Source organism: Phyllopteryx taeniolatus, chromosome 5, assembly GCF_024500385.1.
Source record: "Phyllopteryx taeniolatus isolate TA_2022b chromosome 5, UOR_Ptae_1.2, whole genome shotgun sequence".
In the NCBI taxonomy this organism is placed as follows: domain Eukaryota; kingdom Metazoa; phylum Chordata; class Actinopteri; order Syngnathiformes; family Syngnathidae; genus Phyllopteryx; species Phyllopteryx taeniolatus.
In genome coordinates, this window is record NC_084506.1 from 15,060,464 (window position 1) to 15,078,953 (window position 18,490).

Below are 18,490 nucleotides of genomic sequence, written 5' to 3' on the forward strand. Positions count from 1 at the left end.
GGGTGGGCACCCTTTCCACTAAATGATTTCTGGGATGAGTTTTGGTCCCTTGCTGTCCCGCATAGGCAAACCAGCATGCAGTGCCATGAAAAAGTATTTGCCCATTCATAAGTTCTTATTTTTGCATATTTTCCACACTTTATTTCAGATCATCAAACAAATGTAAATATCAGACAACGATAACGCAAGTTAACAAAATGCAGTTTTTAAATGATTTTATTTATTAAGGGGGAAAAAGAAAAATCATGAATTAACTATGGCTAATCCCATTTTTGGAAAGCTGAGTTCAGTCAAGAAATCACTTGAATAGAACCTGTCTGACAAAATGAAGTCAGCCAAAAGATCTCAGAAAGCTGCAACAAAATGCCACAGTCCAAAGAGATTTAAGAAAAGATGAGAAATGAGGAATTGACTATCAGTCTGGAAAGGGTTATAAAAACATTTCTAAAGCTTTCGGATTCTAGCGAACTAAAGTGAGATCCATTATCCACAAATAGAGAAAACACAAACTCAGGGTGAACCTTCCCAAAGATTACCACAGTGACAGAGCACAGTGACAACTCATCCAAGAGGTCACAAGGGAACCCAGGACAGTATCTAAAGAACTGCAGGCCTCCATTGCCTCAGTTAAGGTCAATGTTCAAGATTCAACAATAAGGAAGGGACTGGGCAAAAATGGCACGTATGACAGAGATCCAAGGGGAATTATTTACTAAGGGGGAAAAAAACTACAACGCTACCTGGCCCTGTGTGAAAAAGTAACTGTAGCCCTTGTTAAATCATGAATTAACTATGGTTTATCACATTTTTTGGAAAGCCGAGTTCATTTTCCCTGACCACATCCAAGCCTGATTTCCTCCAGATCTGTTCAATCAGCAACTCACTTAAATAGAAGCTGACAAAATTAAGTTGGCCAAAAGATTTCAAAAACCTGCAACAAAATGCATCGATCCAAAGAAATTCAAGAACAAATTAGATATAAAGTAACTGAAATCCATCAGTCTGGAAAGGGTTACAAAGGTATTTTTAAAGCATTAGCACTCCAGCGAACTACGGTGAGAGCCATAAATGCAGAAATCATGCGACAGTGGTGAACCTTCCCAGGAGTGTCCGGCCCCCAAAAATTATCCTAAGAGAACAGCACAACTAATCTAGGAGGTCAGAAAGAAACCCAGGACAACGGCTAAAAGAACTACAGGCCTCTGTTGCCTCAGTTAAGGTCAATGTTCATGACTCAACAATGAGGAAGAGACTGGACAAAAATAACATGCATGGCAGAGTTCCAAAGCGAAAACCACTGCTGAACTGAAACAACAAAGTCTCGTCTTTTGCACAAAAAAGACCCCAAAACAAACCTCTCGAATCATTCCTAAGACTTTTGGGAGATTATTCTATGGACTGAAGAGATGAAAGTTCAACTTTTTGGAAGGTGTGTGTCTTCTTACATCTGGTGTAAATGTAACATACCATTTCAGAAAAAGAATAATACCAGCAGTCAAACATGGTGATGGTATTCTGATGGTATGGGGCTGCTTGCACATTTAGGACCTGGACGATTTACTGCAATTGCAAATCCTGAAGGAGAATATTCGGCCATCAGTTTGTGACTGCAACACAGTTGGGTTTTGCAGCAGGGCAATGAGCCAAAACACACCAACAAGTCAACTTCTTAATAGCTTACAAAAAAGATAAAATGAAGGTTTTGGAGTGGCCGAGTCAAAGTCCAGACTTGAATCTGATTGAAGTGCTGTGGCATGACCTTAAAAAGGCCGTTCATGCTCGACAACCCCGCAGTGTTGCTGAATTGAAACAATTCTGCAAGGAAGAGTGGGCCAAAATATATCTGTAGAGATGTTAAAGACTCATTGCCAGTTGAAAGAAAATGCTTGATTTCAGATGTTGCTGCTGAGGGTAGTCCAACTAGTTATTAGGTTAAGGGGGCAATTACTTTTTCACACAGGGCCAGATAGCCTTGGCTATTTTTTCCCCCTTGGTAAATAAAATCACCATTTAAAAAACACATTTTATGTCAGTTTATCTTGTTTGATATTTACTTTTGTTTGATCATCTTAAACATTAACGGGGGGAAACTATGCAAAAAAATAAGACTGGTAATTTTATAAGGGAGCAAATGCTTTTGGATGGCACTAATACATATTACACACACTTGGCTTTCGACCCAGGCACTAACAAGCAACACAAACAAACCACTGACAGTTCAACGTCTGAATGGGGGTCTTAGATTACAGTATCTATAATCTTTTTACCTTAAGATATACGTACCTCTTGGTGGACCAAGGGGCACCGTACTGACAGGGGCCCCAAAAACAGCATTTTTAATTTGTAGCATTTACATAACTTGATCATCTCTGATAGCTCTCTCAGGTGGGCACACTATGACAGCAAACCATGAAGTGAGACTTAAATTACTCCTGTTTCACTGACCAAGGTTAACATCTTCCCCATGAGCTTGGCTTGGTATACGTTCATACTGCCATTTAGCCATAAAGGTATTCCAGCTATCTGCAGCATTAATAAGCTAAACTTGCTCTACTCCAGCCTCCTTGTTCTCTCTTCAAGCCTGCTGCAATGTAGTGTTTAGGCATAGTGCCCTCAAGTGGCTCATAAGGCTATAACAACATGTGTCACCAATCCGTACAGCGTAGAAAGACCATTCAAACCAACTGTTTTTTAACCTTAAACTTTTGCTCAAATGCAATCAAATTTTTTTTATTCGTATAATGTACAACATAAGTAGCATAAAAATATCTTTCAAGAAAAATATGCAAAAATCATCCTCAAAACAAAATTGAAAAAAACAAAAACCCTGCTGTTTTATCATTTCTGCACAGCACTTTTTTCAGTTATGCTTTCTATTAAAAGGTCATGTTAAGAGATGTAACAGTAACATGTCAGGGTAAGACACAATGACAGTTATTTGTCAAGTGATTTGTCTTTGTTTTTACACCTTTGTGGGAGGGCCTCAAGTGTTGAATGAGTATTGTCACCTTTGAGGAAGAGGTTTCAACAAAGCATATGAATAACATCTCCAGTCTGGACTTGGTTAATTCTGGTGTCAGTCTTAATGTGTGCTCACTCTGAAGAGACTTGAAGCCGCCGCTCTGTCCAGGAGCTTTGACAGTTCACTTTTGTTGCCAGGCTGCACAAGTCCATCTCTATACTGAAAGACAGAGGGATTTAATCTAATTAAATTTCATGGGCAAAAAACTTTGCAACCCTTTTTGTTCATTTCCATTGCCATTCATGTTTCAGATAGCAGCAAGCAGTCATTTCATCAAATTATATTGTGATGGACCAGTTTTGGATTATTTATTTTCTGTTTGCATCTAGTAATTGATGTGAATGGTTTTGAACTAATTCAAGGAAGTGTCCCTAAAACAAGTAGTGTTCATTCCATTTTACAAATGGGAGAATGGGAGAGTACAATTATACATCCCAATGGAAATAAAAAGTCTACACCTGTCCATATGCCAGGTTTTGTGATATAATTTTTCCATCATGAATCTGACCTAACCTGTACAATTCAAATTTGAAAAAAACAAACAAAATCAAATGATTTTGAGAAGGTAAGTAAAAATATACAACTGAGCTAATGTGGTTGCACAAGTGTACACACCCTCTCACCTGGGGATGTGGCTGTGTTCAGAATTTTCCATCCATCCATCCATTTTCTGAGCCGCTTCTCACTAGGGTCGCGGGCGTGCTGGAGCCTATCCCAGCTATCATCGGGCAGGAGGCGGGGTACACCCTGAACTGGCTGCCAGCCAATCGCAGGGCACATACAAACCATTCGCACTCACAGTCATGCCTACGGGCAATTTAGAGTCTTCAATCAACCTACCATGCATGTTTTTGGGATGTGGGAGGAAACCGAAGTGCCCGGAGAAAACCTACGCAGGCACGGGGAGAACATGCAAACTCCACATAGGCGGGGCCGGGGATTGAACCCCGGTCCTCAGAACTGACGCTCTAACCAGTCGGCCAACGTGCCGCTGTTCAGAATTAATCAACATGAAAATTGTCACTTTTTTTTCAGTTGTACAGGTTGTAGGTCAGATCAATGATTAAAAAAAGAATTGAAATATTCATCCTTGTCGCATTTTTTTACACAAAACCTGACATTGGAACATAGGTGTATTGACAGTACAGTACAGTTGAAAAATATATAATGTGTAGTCACATTAAATTCAGGTAAAATTCTATATGGTTCTTGATTTTTGTATGAAGTATGAAGAATTAACTTTAACATATATCATTAATATGATAATTGTAACCAAATCTTATATACATGTCTCCTATCTTTGTGAGGATGACAATTAAGTCCAAATTTTCCTTATTTGCAATTTATAACTCCAAGTAAAAAAATAAAATAAAAAAAAAAACTACCTTGTGAAAAAAGACTAAATACTTTTTACAATGGAATTTAAAGTTTTACCATGAATTGTTGAGCCGTCCTCCTGTCGGCGATGATGGACGAAATGTATTTGTCCTTGTCACCTGCTGCTCAAAAGGCAGGTCTGTCGGTGCAGTAATTGTGGCCGTCACAACTTTGTGCCCCTCACTGCAGGAATGAAGCTTGTGTTCTGAATTGGCCAGGTTGAATTGAATCCTACGTGCACGGATTCCTATGGGCTTCTTCCTCACAGAGGCTGATTTGGAATTTAGAGGAGGACAAGGCGAATGTGTGATGTCACAGAAAAGTTGAGCCACATCAGCTGACTTGGATTTAAACTCATCTGAAAGTGATATGTCAGAAAGCAGGCAAATTTAGGTACTCTCAGTAAGTCATCTTTTATAGCTTGGCATCGCATAAAGTTCTGCCTTCCCCCGATGTGACATACTTTTGACATACTTTTATTTAAAAAAAAAAAGATCCAGTAAGTTCAGAGAGTTTTTACCTGTGCAAACAGACTTGAAATATGATGATTTTGATGGGCTTGTGTCTAGGCTATCCACACAATGCTCTTCAGCACAACTGTTGCTGCTAATACCATCAAATCCTTCCACTTCCTCCTCATCATCATCGGCCTCTTCATTGTCGTTGCCTTGCCGAACAACCAGTAGCTGCGATAATCTTTCTCTTTGTATTGCTTGGAGACGCCTGGAAGAAATGTGTGAGTCATGTACGTGCAGATGAAGTCAGTTAAAACTGATCACCTTTAAATTACCTTGATATGCACAAAGTTGGATAACATTACAGTGATGAAAGTATAGGTACACCTAGAGGAAGTGCAAATAGTTGGATGAGGGGGCCTGGAACACAATCTCTGTTCTAGTTCATCCCAATGGTAGTGGATGAGTTAAGTTCTTCCACACCATACTTGTCCAACCATGCCTTCTTGGACCTTGCTCTGTCCACTGTGGGCTTTCCCTAAACTGCAAATTTGGAAGCATACACTTGTAAAAATTGGTAAAAAAATAATATTGTAGCGATTACAAAGGGGTCTACCCAGAGAAAACTCACACAAGCATGGGGAGAACATGCAAACTCCACACAGGAGAGCCTGAGCCTAGGTTAGAACCCAAAGCATGTCAACTGTGAGGCAGACGGGCCAACTCTAGCTGAACCCGGCCATTTTATATAAGGTTTGTTCTCATTAGGGTCATGGGAAACCGGTGCCTATCCCAGCTGACATTGGGCGAAAGGTGGCATATATACAGTACTGGACTGTTCAAGAGTCGCAAGTCAATTGCAAAGGCACAAATTACAATCATTCAAACTCACATTTACAACTATAGATGATTTGGAGTCCTAAATTAATCTAGCATGCATGTTTTGGGAATGTGGGAAGAAGCTTGAGTATTAGGGCTGTCGCTATCGAATATATTTAGAATCGATTATTGTATCATTCCATTGATTAATTGTATACAAATGTATTTGCATTAAAGTTTACTGCAGAATAAATTTGTACCTGATAACTGTAAATTAAATGATTGTTGTTAATTTGGTATCATTTAATGATTAAACAAAATCAATGAAGCAATATCACACGAGGGAGTGATGTTGCAGTCACCAACCTTATTGGAACTGAGCTACTTTGGTACTGATTAATTCGAAGGGCTACGAGTGCGATATACACTTCTGAAGCTTCTTCAGGTTCAACGACATGTCAATTACAGGTTATTCATACTACGACTGCAAATAACAATTATTTTTGTAAAAGATTAAACTGATGATTATTGTTTCTATGAATTGATTAGGATTCAGTTACTGGTTAGGTCCCCAACATGTCATAAAATGGGGAAAAATGATTCTGTTTCATGAAGGACTACAGAAATCAGAAAATATTTACTGTTGAGATGCTGAAATCAGATTTGGTCAATTTTAAGTTAAACAATGGCTCTGGATGATTAATCAATTATCAAAAGAGTTGTTGATTAATTTGAAGATTAATTAGGTCTTGATTAATCAATTATCGGTAAGTGTGACACCACTACTGAGTACCCAAAGAAAACCTACGCAAGCAATAGAGGAACATGCAAACTTCACACAGAAAGGACGGTGACGATATTTGAATCCAAAACCACTCAGTTGTGAGGCAGACTCTAGTTGAAACCTCCTAATGATCAATTGATTTAAATTTATTATACTTATTCATATCCCACATGGGGAAATTCAACTCACACTCCAATGTTACTTTGTGGTGCACACCACACACAGAACCATATCACACACATGCAAGCATGCAAGAGATTCAGCGTGAAAAGGTTCACAAAGAGTGCTGCACCACTTGAGCTGGCAGTGACAATGCCTTGCTCAAGGGCACTTCAACAGTAGCCAGAAAGCAGAATACCATCCCTCAAACTAGTTGCCATTATTATATTTTTGTCCACAGTGGGACTTGAACCCCATCCTCCTACTCCAAAGACCAAGTCTTTACAAACTGAGATACTGCCCCTGGTGGATTGAAGAATTATTAATTAATTCATGAAAACTGTACCTATGTCCAATTTACCAGAATTATATTTGTACGCCTTTTAAATTTTCTGTAATTTACAGTCAGGTGTTAAATTATTTTTTTTTTAATCTAATAAAGAGTGAGTTGTATACCTGCTGTGTTTCTCCCTCCAAGCTCTAACTTCAGCAAGCACATCACCACTCTCTTTCGTATCAGTGTCTTGAGGGATAAAGGTCGACATACAGGGTGCAGTCTGTGAAAAAACAAATACATATAGAATACAGAGAGTCAATTCATTATACTAACACAGCGGGGTAAGTAAAGGGAAAAATAAAATTAGATATCTAACAAAAACTTCATGATTGCCAATCCAAGGTAGGTAAATGTATCCCCTTAAAAATAATGCTCAATTAATACTGCCAAACGCAGCAACCAAAATATGGAAGTTGTAGCTCCACTGGATCTCATAGCAAAATGTACTTTCACAACAAAGTGAAACTAAACTTTATCTCTATTATGACAGGCCACCTACCCTCAACTTTTCACGCCTTGCTCGTATAGCCCTGACAGGGTTTCCACAGAACAGAATCTTGCCAGCTCCTGCATACAGTATATCAACAGAATACAGTTTTTTCAATAAGTCCTGGTTTTTGCGTTGTTTGTCATCATAGGCCAATACTAAAACGGGACCCAGAAGCAAATACGTTCATAACAGAACAAGCCAAGACTATAGTAGGTGAACATTCGTGTGAACCATCAGAATATGTAACCATGCGTCAAGACGCTGCTGTCTTCTTCGACTTCAGCTAAGTCTGAATCCACAGAACAAGGTGTGGACACTGGGGAGCAAAGAAACCCAGATGAGGTTGCCGATACAGGTCTGGAGCCAGTTGTGCTTGCCGATGACAGGGGCTGGAAGCTGGAGGCAGGATGCCTGGCTGAGTTGGGCCAGCTATATGCACAGTTTGCCTCCGCTTCTACACAAACAACAATAAACATGTCATTGAAATCACCTTTAAATAACAAGTGAGTCCACAATAAAAACTAAAAACAAATGCATACGGTCTTTAGTCGGTGCTGGAGAGAAGTCCCTTAGGCAGTTTCGGAGAATAGCCCAGTCTTCCCACATGGTGCTGCTCGAGCCCAACCTGCCATCCTCCACTCTTGCATTGTCAAGGTAACGCAGCTGTGGAACCAACTCCTTCACTACGTCACAATAACTATAGTCAATCTGGTGGGATGAGCAAAGGAAAGTTTCAAAATAAATTCACGTGACTGCTATTTTAAGGTTTAGAATTGAAGTTACTACAGAGTTGATTTAAATGGATAATATCAAACCTGCTCAAGTTTGAACTCAACATTTCTCATCTTCTACCAAACTACAGAGATGTCGTGCAGAAAAAGAATAACTAGCAAAGGGAAAATGAGATGAGAAAGTGTGACGGTTTGGAGAGAGGAAGTGAGCGGTTGCGCGTCCTTGTGCGTTGGAAAGGGTTTGGCCAACCCAAGAAACCCCTCAGTTCCTACAAAGCGCGAGCCTAATACATATTCAGCTGAGCCTTTCCCTTCATTGCCCTAGTTTCCTAATTAGTTCTCTGCTAGTGAACCTTGCAGTGGCCCAAAAACTTTCCACGCTGTTATAAATCAGCAGAAGACGGAAACCATGGCTCTGCCATATGCAAAATATGCAGTTACACTAACTGGGCAATTATACAGATTCGAAAGCCACCATTATAGTATTTCAATTAACTTGATTTGTATTAACAATGCAGAGCTCGAGATTGCGACCAAATTGATCACATTTGCAACCTTTTTTTAGCTTGTGGTTAGAAATTTAAAATTTTGATCTTGTCGCAGTCCATGTTTTAATGGTTGAAAGTTGCCTTTTTTTCCACCGCAGTCGACTCCTGCACGCTCTGAGCGAGAGAGAGAGAGAGAGAGAGAGAGAGAGAGAGAGAGAGAGAGAGAGAGAGAGAGCGAGAGAGAGCGTTGTTTCGAATTGCATTTGAGTTCAAAGCGACCCGCTGCAATATGATTGGCTGTCTGTTGCAACATAATTGACTATTTCTTTCAATTCAAAACGCGTTATTTTCCACAGCACCGCTGCGTAGCTGCGCACCATATATACAATATATACAGTACATACCACAGACGGGCAAGTACGCGGTTGTGGTCAGTCGCCACCACGTACCGAAATTGACGCTGGCCCGCTACTTATTCATTTTAAATGACAAGTGTGAGCCCTCAACACATCTAGACTACTGGTGAGCAAGCTAGCTAGTCAGCACCCACCTTGTAAAGTCCGGTAAGAGTCAACCGCAGCTTTTCTTTTTACACGCAACATTATCAGTGCTGCTACATTTGTCACGGGAATAAACCCAAAAGCGGTTTCTCGAGAGACGTCACGTATGAGCGTCTCAAAATTACGAGTGCGTGTGTGTTGCGGTAGTGCTATAATGCTAATGCAAAGATTGCCTGCTTAATTTGTCTGTCGTTTTCATTTCAGTCGTTATTACAAAACTGAGTCATGTGCAAAGGTTTTAATAACTTTATAATTATCTACTGTAACTATCCATCTTTAATGTAACCCGAGTCTCAACCCTGAGACTCCTTCAAAGAGGATTGCATAGCGGGGGGAAAAATAAAAAAACTATCATAAAAATAAAACGCATTAATTGCAGTACTAATGATTTATCCATGTTTTATTTGGGACTATGATTTTAAATAGGTAAATTGGTTTGTTTTGCTTGCTGCTTGTTTGTTTAGCAAAATAGTGTTAATAATCATAAACAATACTTTTATATGGTGGTGGTACACTTATGCAATCGTTTATAAATGTATGTCAATCATATGGTTATGTTAATGCTCAAAATGAAGTGGTTTTCCCAGGGAAAGAGTGTTAGGAGTCCTCACTTTAAGAGCTGACTGCTGGCCCCTCTAGTCAAACAAATGATCAAATATAAGTCAAGCCTTTTTTCTTCTTTAAGTAATTGACCTGTTTTGTGGCGGCATGGTGGACGACTGGTTAGATCGTCTGCCTCACAGTTCTGAGGACCGGGTTCAATCCCAGGCCCCGCCTGTGTGGAGTTTGCATGTTCTCCCCGTGCCTGCATGGGTTTTCTCCGGGCACTCCGGTTTCCTCCCACATCCCAAAAACATGCATGGTAGGTTAATTGACAACTCTAAATTGCCCGTAGGTGTGAATGTGAGTGCGAATGGTTGTTTGTTTGTATGTGCCCTGCGATTGGCTGGCAACCAGTTCGAAGTGTACCCCGCCTCCTGCCCGATGATAGCTGGGATAGGCTCCTGCACGCCTGCGACCCTAGTGAGGAGAAGCGGCTCAGAAAATGGATGGATGGATGGATGGACCTGTTTTGTCTTCCACTGCCTGTTGCGAAACTTTTTGTTCACAGTAAAATATTTTGTAAATATCATATCTCGAGTCACTGTCAATCTTTAGCCTAACCCGTGGAGCTGCGTGGATATTCATGGCAGTGCCACAACCGAAGCCAAAAAGGAGCCCTTGCCAAGGTGGCGAGAAAGGAGGCAGCTGGTCCGAAATTATCAAATACAATTTTCCATTTGCTGGACTATTATTTTGGAATAGTACATGGAGTACTGATTCGATTCTGATTCGTTAGTCATTCGTTTCTGTCAAAACAAATAGCGAATCGGGATTTGGAGGGCGAGTCCGAGCCCTACCAAAAATTATATTTATTATGAATTAAGCCACTGTAACATTATGCACAGTATTAACATTAAATAAAATTGTACCTGTATAAATGTTTTACAAATTGTAAAATGTGTACCTGTATAAATGTTTAAAAACAAATAATTGTTGAATATTAAATGCGCGGCACGGTGGGCGACTGGTTAGAGCGTCAGCCTCACAGTTCTTAGGACCTGGGTTCAATCCCCGGCCCCGCCTGTGTGGAGTTTGCATGTTCTCCCCGTGCCTGCGTGGGTTTTCTCCGGGCACTCCGGTTTCCTCCCACATCCCAAAAACATGCATTAATTGGAGACTCTAAATTGCCCGTAGGCATGACTGTGAGTGCGAATGGTTGTTTGTTTCTATGTGCCCTGCGATTGGCTGGCAACCAGTTCAGGGTGTACCCCGCCTCCTGCCCGATGACAGCTGGGATAGGCTCCAGCACGTCCGCGACCCTAGTGAGGAGAAGCGGCTCAGAAAATGGATGGATGGATATTAAATGCTAATTTATTGTACTTAAAAGTTATATACAACAGAACTGTACTGCAATTGAAAAGTTAAAAAAAAAAAAAAAAAACAATACTGGATTAAAAAAAAGTTTAAACAGGCGGGTATGCATATAGCTACGAGCTTCATTCTGTTTGTTTTTATTTTATTTGTATTTAATTCAGTGATTATTTTGTGTACCACTCGAAGAAGCTAGCATACCAGTAGTGGTACACGTAACGCACATTGAGAATCACTGACATGTAGTATAAAAACACATTGACCTACTTGTGTGGTAGTGGGGTTTGGCCGCAGACACACAGGGTTTCCTTCCAAGGTGAGGGTCTGTAGTTTGCCACACAACCCAAGATATTGAACCTGGACAAGGTCATCGACATTATTTCCTTTAAGATCTAACACTTGTAGGTTCTCCAGCATGCCAACCTGACTCAAGTCTGTCACTTTGTTAAAGGCCAAGTACAATTCCTTAAAAGAAGAACAAAAAACACTTCAATGTTGGATTTAATAGACACATTTAATATCTGACATTAATCTCTGATTTATGAACTTTACCCTGAGAGAAGAGAGAGTCGAAATGCCATCCAAGTCTTGTAGGCTGCAGCAAGACATCCAAAGAACCTGCAGGTGGGATAGGGTGATTCCCAGGTCTCTATGAAAAACAAAACAGCACGAATCAAGCTATTTGACATCTTACTTTTGCAGTTATCCATAATGTACTGAGATCGAACCCTTATTTTGTACTTAGTTTCTCTTTGTAAATATTAACAGTTGTTAGTCCCGTTTTACAAGGTTCTATGCTTAAACCTTACTTTCTGCTACTTTTCAACATATCCCTCGTAAACATCTGTGAAACGCCATGCTATACAAATGACAATCACTTAGCTAAACAGCCTTAGTATAAAATGCCTCTCCTGGAGGCTTTTTTTTTTTTTTTTTAAGATACCTTAAGCAATTTTAAAAGCAACATTCATGTTTTGTTCCTACAGTAAGAGGGGAGCAGAAAACTCGGAACTCAAAAGCGATACAAAATCAATTTATTAATAAGGGTTATTATTGAAAGGGCGGCACGATGGACGATTGCTTAGCACATCTGCCTCACAGTTCTGAGGACCCGGGTTCAAATCTGGCTTCGCCTGTATGGAGCTTGCTCTAGCCGTGCCTCCCTGAGTTTTCTCCGGGTACTCCAATAAAACATGCATGGTAGGTTAATTGAAGACTCTAAATTGCATGAGGAAAATCTGAGAGGAATGGTGTTTATAATACATAGAGAGCTAAACAAATGAACAAACCTGCTCTTTCTAGCACAAATATGTGCCTCAAAGAGCATCTAGTAGTTGACATTGTCACAGGTTCTCTTCTTGTTCACCTGAGGTTCCCCTTGAGGGGGCTGTCGTTGTTAGTGGCTAGCAAGCTACGCTAAGATAACCAGCTTGAAAGGCTTTAAAGTGCATGACGATTTGCTGCAAGTCACACACATGCGTCCTTAATAATTTCTCATCCTTTCCTTCTCATCTGCCACCACCAATCCGCCACGCAGGGGCGTTGCTAGGTTTTGAGATTTGTGGTGGCCTAGCCCCCCCCCCAAAAAAATTTGGTCGAAGGGGTGGTTTTCCCCCAAAACGTAATTGTTGCCGGGAGGTGGGGGGTTTGGGGAGAGCAATATTTGTTTAAAATGGCCAAGTGACACCACTGCTGCCATCCACTTCAACTTTAAAAAAAATGTGCTTAAGAAAACAACACACACACACACATACCATGGTGTTTCATCCAACCACTAGGGACACTATGGAAAGGAGTGACTAGATGTGGGGCGTAGAAGAGGAAATGAAGAAGAAAAGAGGCAAAGAAATTAGCCCTGACAGTTGTAACAGCCGTGTGCTAACTGAAAAATCAAGTGAAAAGGAATTAGAAGCATTTTTCTTAGAAATACAACACTTACACACCTCCACATAAAGCCTGCCGCGCTTAAATCCAGTGCATTATTTCCTAGTATCGATACAATCGATTGATTACGTTTTAAATCAATACATTTATGTCCGGCAGCACGGTGGCCGACTGGTTAGAGCGTCAGCCTCACAGTTCTGAGGATCTGGGTTCAATCCCCGGCCCCGCCTGTGTGGAGTTTGCATGTTCTCCCCGTGCCTGCGTGGGTTTTCTCCGGGCACTCCGGTTTCCTCCCACATCCCAAAAACATGCAAAGTAGGTTAATTGAAAACTCTAAATTGCCCGTAGGTGTGAATGTGTGTGCGAATGGTTGTTTGTTTATGTGTGCCCTGCGATTGGCTGGCAACCAGTTCAGGGTGTACCCCGCCTCCTGCCCGATGATAGCTGGGATAGGCTCCAGCACGCCCGTGACCCTAGTGAGGAAAAGCGGTTCAGAAAATGGATGGATGGATGGACATTTATGTCCAGAAGGCTAACTTGCCGGGCACAGATCGAGCCAGGTGGATCGTGGGAATATAACTCGATACATCGATATAATGAATTAATTGTTACACCAATGATAGATAGATAGATAGATAGATAGATAGATAGATAGATAGATAGATAGATAGATAGATAGATAGATAGATAGATAGATAGATAGATAGAACCCCAATTCCAATGAAGTTGGGATGTTGTGTTAAACAAATAAAAACAAATCATGTTCAACCTATATTTAATTGAATACACTACAAATACAATATATTTTATATTCAAACTGATAAACTTTATTGTTTGCAGCAAATAGTCATTAACTTGGAATTTTATGGCTGCAACACGTTCCAAAAAAGCTGGGACAGGTGGCAAAAAAGACTGAGAAAGTTGAGGAATGCTCATCAAACACCTGTTTGGAACATCCCACAGGTTAACAGGCTAATTGGGAACAGGTGGGTACCATGATTAGGTATAAAAGGAGCTTCCCTGAATTGCTCAGTCATTCACAAGCAAAGATGGAGCGAGGTTCACCTCTTTGTGAACAAGCGCGTGAGAAAATAGTCGAACAGTTTAAGGACAATGTTCCTCAACGTACAATTGCAAGGAATTTAGGGATTTCATCGTCTACGGTCCATAATATCATCAAAAGGTTCAGAGAATCTGGAGAAATCAGTGCATGTAAGCGGCAAGGCCGAAAACCAACGGCACTGCATCAAAAACCGACATCAATATGTAAAGGATATCACCACATGGGCTCAGGAACACTTCAGAAAACCAGCGTCAGTAAATACAGTTTGGCGCTACATCCGTAAGTGCAACTTGAAACTCTACTATGCAAAGGAAAAGCCATTTATCAACAACACCCAGAAACGCCACCGGCTTCTCTGGGCCCGAGCTCAGTCCAGACCTTTCTTCCATTGAAAATGTGTGGTGCATTATGAAGCGTAAAATACGACAATGGATACCCCGGACTGTTGAACAGCTGAAGCTGTACATCAAGCAAGAATGGGAAAGAATTCCACCTACAAAGCTTCAACAATTAGTGTCCTCAGTTCCCAAACGTTTATTGAATGTTGTTAAAAGAAAAGGTGATGTAACACAGTAAAAATACTGTAAAAGAAAAATACATTCCTCAACTTTCTCAGTCTTTTTTGCCACCTGTCCCAGCTTTTTTGGAAGGTATTACAGCCATAAAATTCCAAGTTAATGATTATTTGCTAAAAACAATAAAGTTTATCAGTTTGAACATTAAATATCTTTTCTTTGGAGTGTATTCAATTAAATATAGGTTGAACATGATTTGCAAATCATAATATTCTGTTTTTATTTATGTTTAACACAACATCCCAACTTCTTTGGAATTGGGGTTGTAGATAGATAGATAGGTAGATAGATAGATAGGTAGACCACCAATTGTTCATGTTCTGCCACTTAAAAAGATGACAGAGGCCTGTAATTTTCATCATAGGTATACTTCACCTATAACTTTGCCAAAACTAGAAATCTGCACCGGAAAAACCTTTTACATTAGGCCCGGCGGTACACATATAAAGACAATCGGCCTGTTTTTGTGCCAATTTTGCCCCGTCCCGACCAAGGCCGTCAACCACCAGACAATCCTAAATCTTACAAGGTTATCCTATGAGATTGTTCTTAGGTGTGATGTGTTAAGAGTGTATTCGTCCCGATTTTAGGGTCTGAAACAGGTTGCGTCTGACAATCTTAAATAATGAATGTGTTGAGTATTTACTACGATAGGTCTTCATGTTTGTGGGGGAACGCCGACTTCTCCCGAGTCATGACGTGGTGAATTGTGGCGTGGAACAGAATATAGCCAATCAAGAAGCACCCTGACTCAACAAAAGGAAAAGACCGCAAATCAAACAAGCATGTCTTACCCGATGTCATTTTTTTGTATAAAAGTGGGTTCTCCAGAGAAGCAAGAAATATTTTCCAAAGCAAGTCGTTTTTTGAGGACAACGTCATTTTACAAGGCTCCCAGCTCCAGCAACTGGGGAACATTTGGGAAACATCGACGCATATCTGGATGTGTTTCTTCTTTTCTGTTTTGCGAGATCACGTGTGATCACACAAGATTTCGAGATCGACAATGAATCTTTATGTGTGTTATTCTGTGTTGAGAATATCGGAGCACACCACCTCACAATATGACCAAAACTTTTAAATGCCAGATTTTTTATCTTCAGTTGTGGGGTCTGTCAAAGATAATCTTTTTATAATTGGAAACGTATTCATGTGTCTACCACGCCTTAGTAACACATTTTCCATTATCTATACACTTTGGAACACTTCTAAACCCTGGTCATGATTGCTCCTTTTTTATTACTTATTTTACGTACAGTAAATGTATTGAGGACAAGCAGCAGAGAAAATTAAGCTCGTTAAACTCTAGAAGCTGAGATCAAAAGATGCATGTGAACGACAAACCAGGTTGAAAACATGAAGACTCAGTTAATGTCTTGTATTGTGTCATTTTTACTCACCGTACAGATGTGAGTACACTGTTGTTCATTCTGAGCAGCACCAGCCTGGGCAAGTAAGAACCTACAGGATGACATCAGCTATTTTAATGACAAATACGATGACCATTTTAAGTAGTCTCACAATGCCCCCAGTTTAATTCCAAACCAAGCCAGGTGCACCGCTTTTTCTTCTCACTGAATCTAAAGTGTCTAAACTGTCAATAATATGCTTCATGTTACGGTGGATATGAAAATAGTGTTACTTTTAGAGTTGAATATTTGACAATGACAGAGGTCAAACTTTTCCGTAAGTCTTCACAAGGAATGAAATGGTTATCCACACAAGGAAGACTAAATTAAAAAAAAAAAAACACATACACAGATAGATACATACAGTACTGCTACTGTGTAATAGTACTCAGAATAGTTTCCTGAAAGAACAATGAAGTCTCTAAAGATTACAGATGTCTGATATGCAGCTCACCAAAGTTACCCAGGCTGTTTTCTTGAGTATCCACGCAGATTTCCAGTGAGGTCACCCGTGACAGATCTTTTGTTCCACACAGTAATTCCTGTGAAGGACAGGCTTAACTCAACACAGTTTCCCAACATGTATTGTTGATTAGACAGGATTTCAGCAGCCACCAGTAGGAACACAAATGAAGGGAACTACAGTCTACATAGGTAAAATATAGTCGGGGACATTCATACTTCTGATCTAGATACAGTATATTCACTACGTGGGCCATACAAATATAACTCTATAGTAGCTTAATATCAGTGAACGTTCACCAATACGAATACTGTACTGTTAAATTTTATTGCGGGTAAGGCTGACTGGGCGAGAAGGGGGCTACAACCTAGAGCAGTGACTCACTGTGCCGTGAGAGATCATCAGGGGTGCCATAGAAAATTATCCATCCATCCATTTTCCGTGTCCTCACTCGGGTTGTAGGTGTGGTGGCGCCTAGCCCAGCTATCTTTGGGCGAGAGGCGGAGTACACCCTGAACTGGTCGCCAGCCAATCACAGGGCACACAAAACACACATTCATACTTATGGGCAATTTGGAGTCCTCAATTAATCTACCACGCATGTTTTTGCGACGTGAAACCGGAGTAAACTCATGCAGGCATGGGGGAGAACATGCAAACGCCATACAGGGGAGGCCGGATTTGAACCAGGGTCCCCAGAACTGTGAGGCAGAGGTGCTGACCAGTCGTTCACCATGCCAAATTTTCTGAAAATTATTATTCATTATTTATAAATATATCTTTGTCCACATAACTGCCAACAAAGTATCATGAAAGGCAGAACAATAAAATGCTCCTCCATTAGATGGCAGAAGATACAGTAAACCTGTGTATCCACCTGTTGCCATTCATACGGATTAAGTCATGGCTTCCTGCGAATATATGATTTTAGTGTTTATTTAAACGCCCAGATTTCACACTGAGTCAGTCAGTTTGTGCGTAAATTGAAAGGAGATCGTGATTTCAGTATTCATACTTTTTGTGACATTTTTGTTTGGTGATGTGTTTTTTTTCCTGATGTGAAATGGGAGCCTTAAACTCAATAAAGGTTTGGAAACCAGTCAATCGCAGGCACATATAAACACACATACACAAAATAAATAAATACATAAATAAAACATTCACACCTATGGGAAATTATTCTTCACCTGACTTATGTTTTGAGAATGTGGGAAGAAGCCAGAGTACCCGAACAAAATTCGACTTAGAACGCCAAAGCCAAGCGCAGAACCTCTCCACCGTGATGCAGATGCGCTAATCACTACTCTACTGAATTAACTTAATTCATTTTCCTAATTTAAGTGCTTTTAGCCCGTTACATAACATGTTGTATCCAGCCTAATCTGTAAAAATGCACTGAAATTACATTATCAATGAAGAGTGTAACTTTGTGGCTTTCTGTGACATTACCAGCCTCTCCTGGAGCGGATAGAGTTCCACTGTTTTGTCAGCCTCCTCACGGACTTTGGTGGTAGGAGCTGGGTTGAGGGGGCCTGATTCATCCATCACAGTCACCTGGACCCGGCCAGAACCAGGCCGAACCTCCCGTTTTACACACGCGGCATCCATTCTTCTCTGCTAATAACACCTACGATGGAAATATGAAATATTCCCCTCGTATTGTGAAAAAGATAATTCATCCATCTTTGTCACCACTCGGTCCCGTTAAATGTTTACTTGACAACTACTCTCAACTTCCTGGATACGGCGAGTGCGGAGGTACCTCGGTGGCTTCATGGGAAATGTAGTTTAAGCCACCTACGAAACGAAACACTGAAAGGGGCTTTGGAAAAGTGTGGCGACGCAAATCGAGCTTAAAGAGTAGCTTAATTAGCGCATATTAATTTCATGCTGAATTTTATTTTAAATAATTGTACGCACAAAAGCTCATCCCTGACTTCAGTGAAGTATGTAACTGAAA

General features: G+C 40.5%; 1 protein-coding gene across 6 annotated transcripts; it reads right to left on the reverse strand.

Annotated features, from left to right (window-relative positions):
- Positions 1-2,714: 2,714 nt before the first annotated feature.
- On the reverse strand, positions 2,715-18,324 carry lrrc56 (leucine rich repeat containing 56). 6 transcript variants are annotated; one of them, XM_061772946.1, is made up of 13 exons: positions 17,980-18,324; positions 16,522-16,609; positions 16,059-16,119; positions 11,689-11,785; positions 11,560-11,601; positions 11,404-11,460; positions 7,983-8,151; positions 7,691-7,897; positions 7,453-7,520; positions 7,073-7,173; positions 4,920-5,122; positions 4,457-4,757; positions 2,715-3,181 (listed from the first exon to the last, which is right to left on the reverse strand). In XM_061772946.1, the coding sequence occupies exons 1-13, from the start codon at positions 18,136-18,138 to the stop codon at positions 3,094-3,096; spliced, it is 1,641 nt and encodes a 546-aa protein (XP_061628930.1). In that variant the 5' UTR covers positions 18,139-18,324; the 3' UTR covers positions 2,715-3,093. The 6 variants fall into 6 exon arrangements, with proteins under 6 accessions (XP_061628930.1, XP_061628929.1, XP_061628932.1 ...); XM_061772945.1 differs by having other exon boundaries at positions 11,404-11,493; XM_061772948.1 differs by adding an exon at positions 16,915-17,017 and having other exon boundaries at positions 11,404-11,601; positions 17,980-18,118.
- Positions 18,325-18,490: the final 166 nt, after the last annotated feature.

Excerpts from the sequence above, each read along its gene's own strand:
- lrrc56 (XM_061772944.1), bottom strand. The coding sequence starts at position 18,138 with ATGGATGCCGCGTGTGTAAAACGGGAGGTTCGGCCTGGTTCTGGCCGG. Across the intron at positions 7,898-7,982 it reads TCCAGCACCGACTAAAGACC|AAGCGGAGGCAAACTGTGCA; the intron begins GTATGCATTTGT and ends TTGTTTGTGTAG. Across the intron at positions 5,123-7,072 it reads TGGAGGGAGAAACACAGCAG|GCGTCTCCAAGCAATACAAA; the intron begins GTATACAACTCA and ends CATTTCTTCCAG.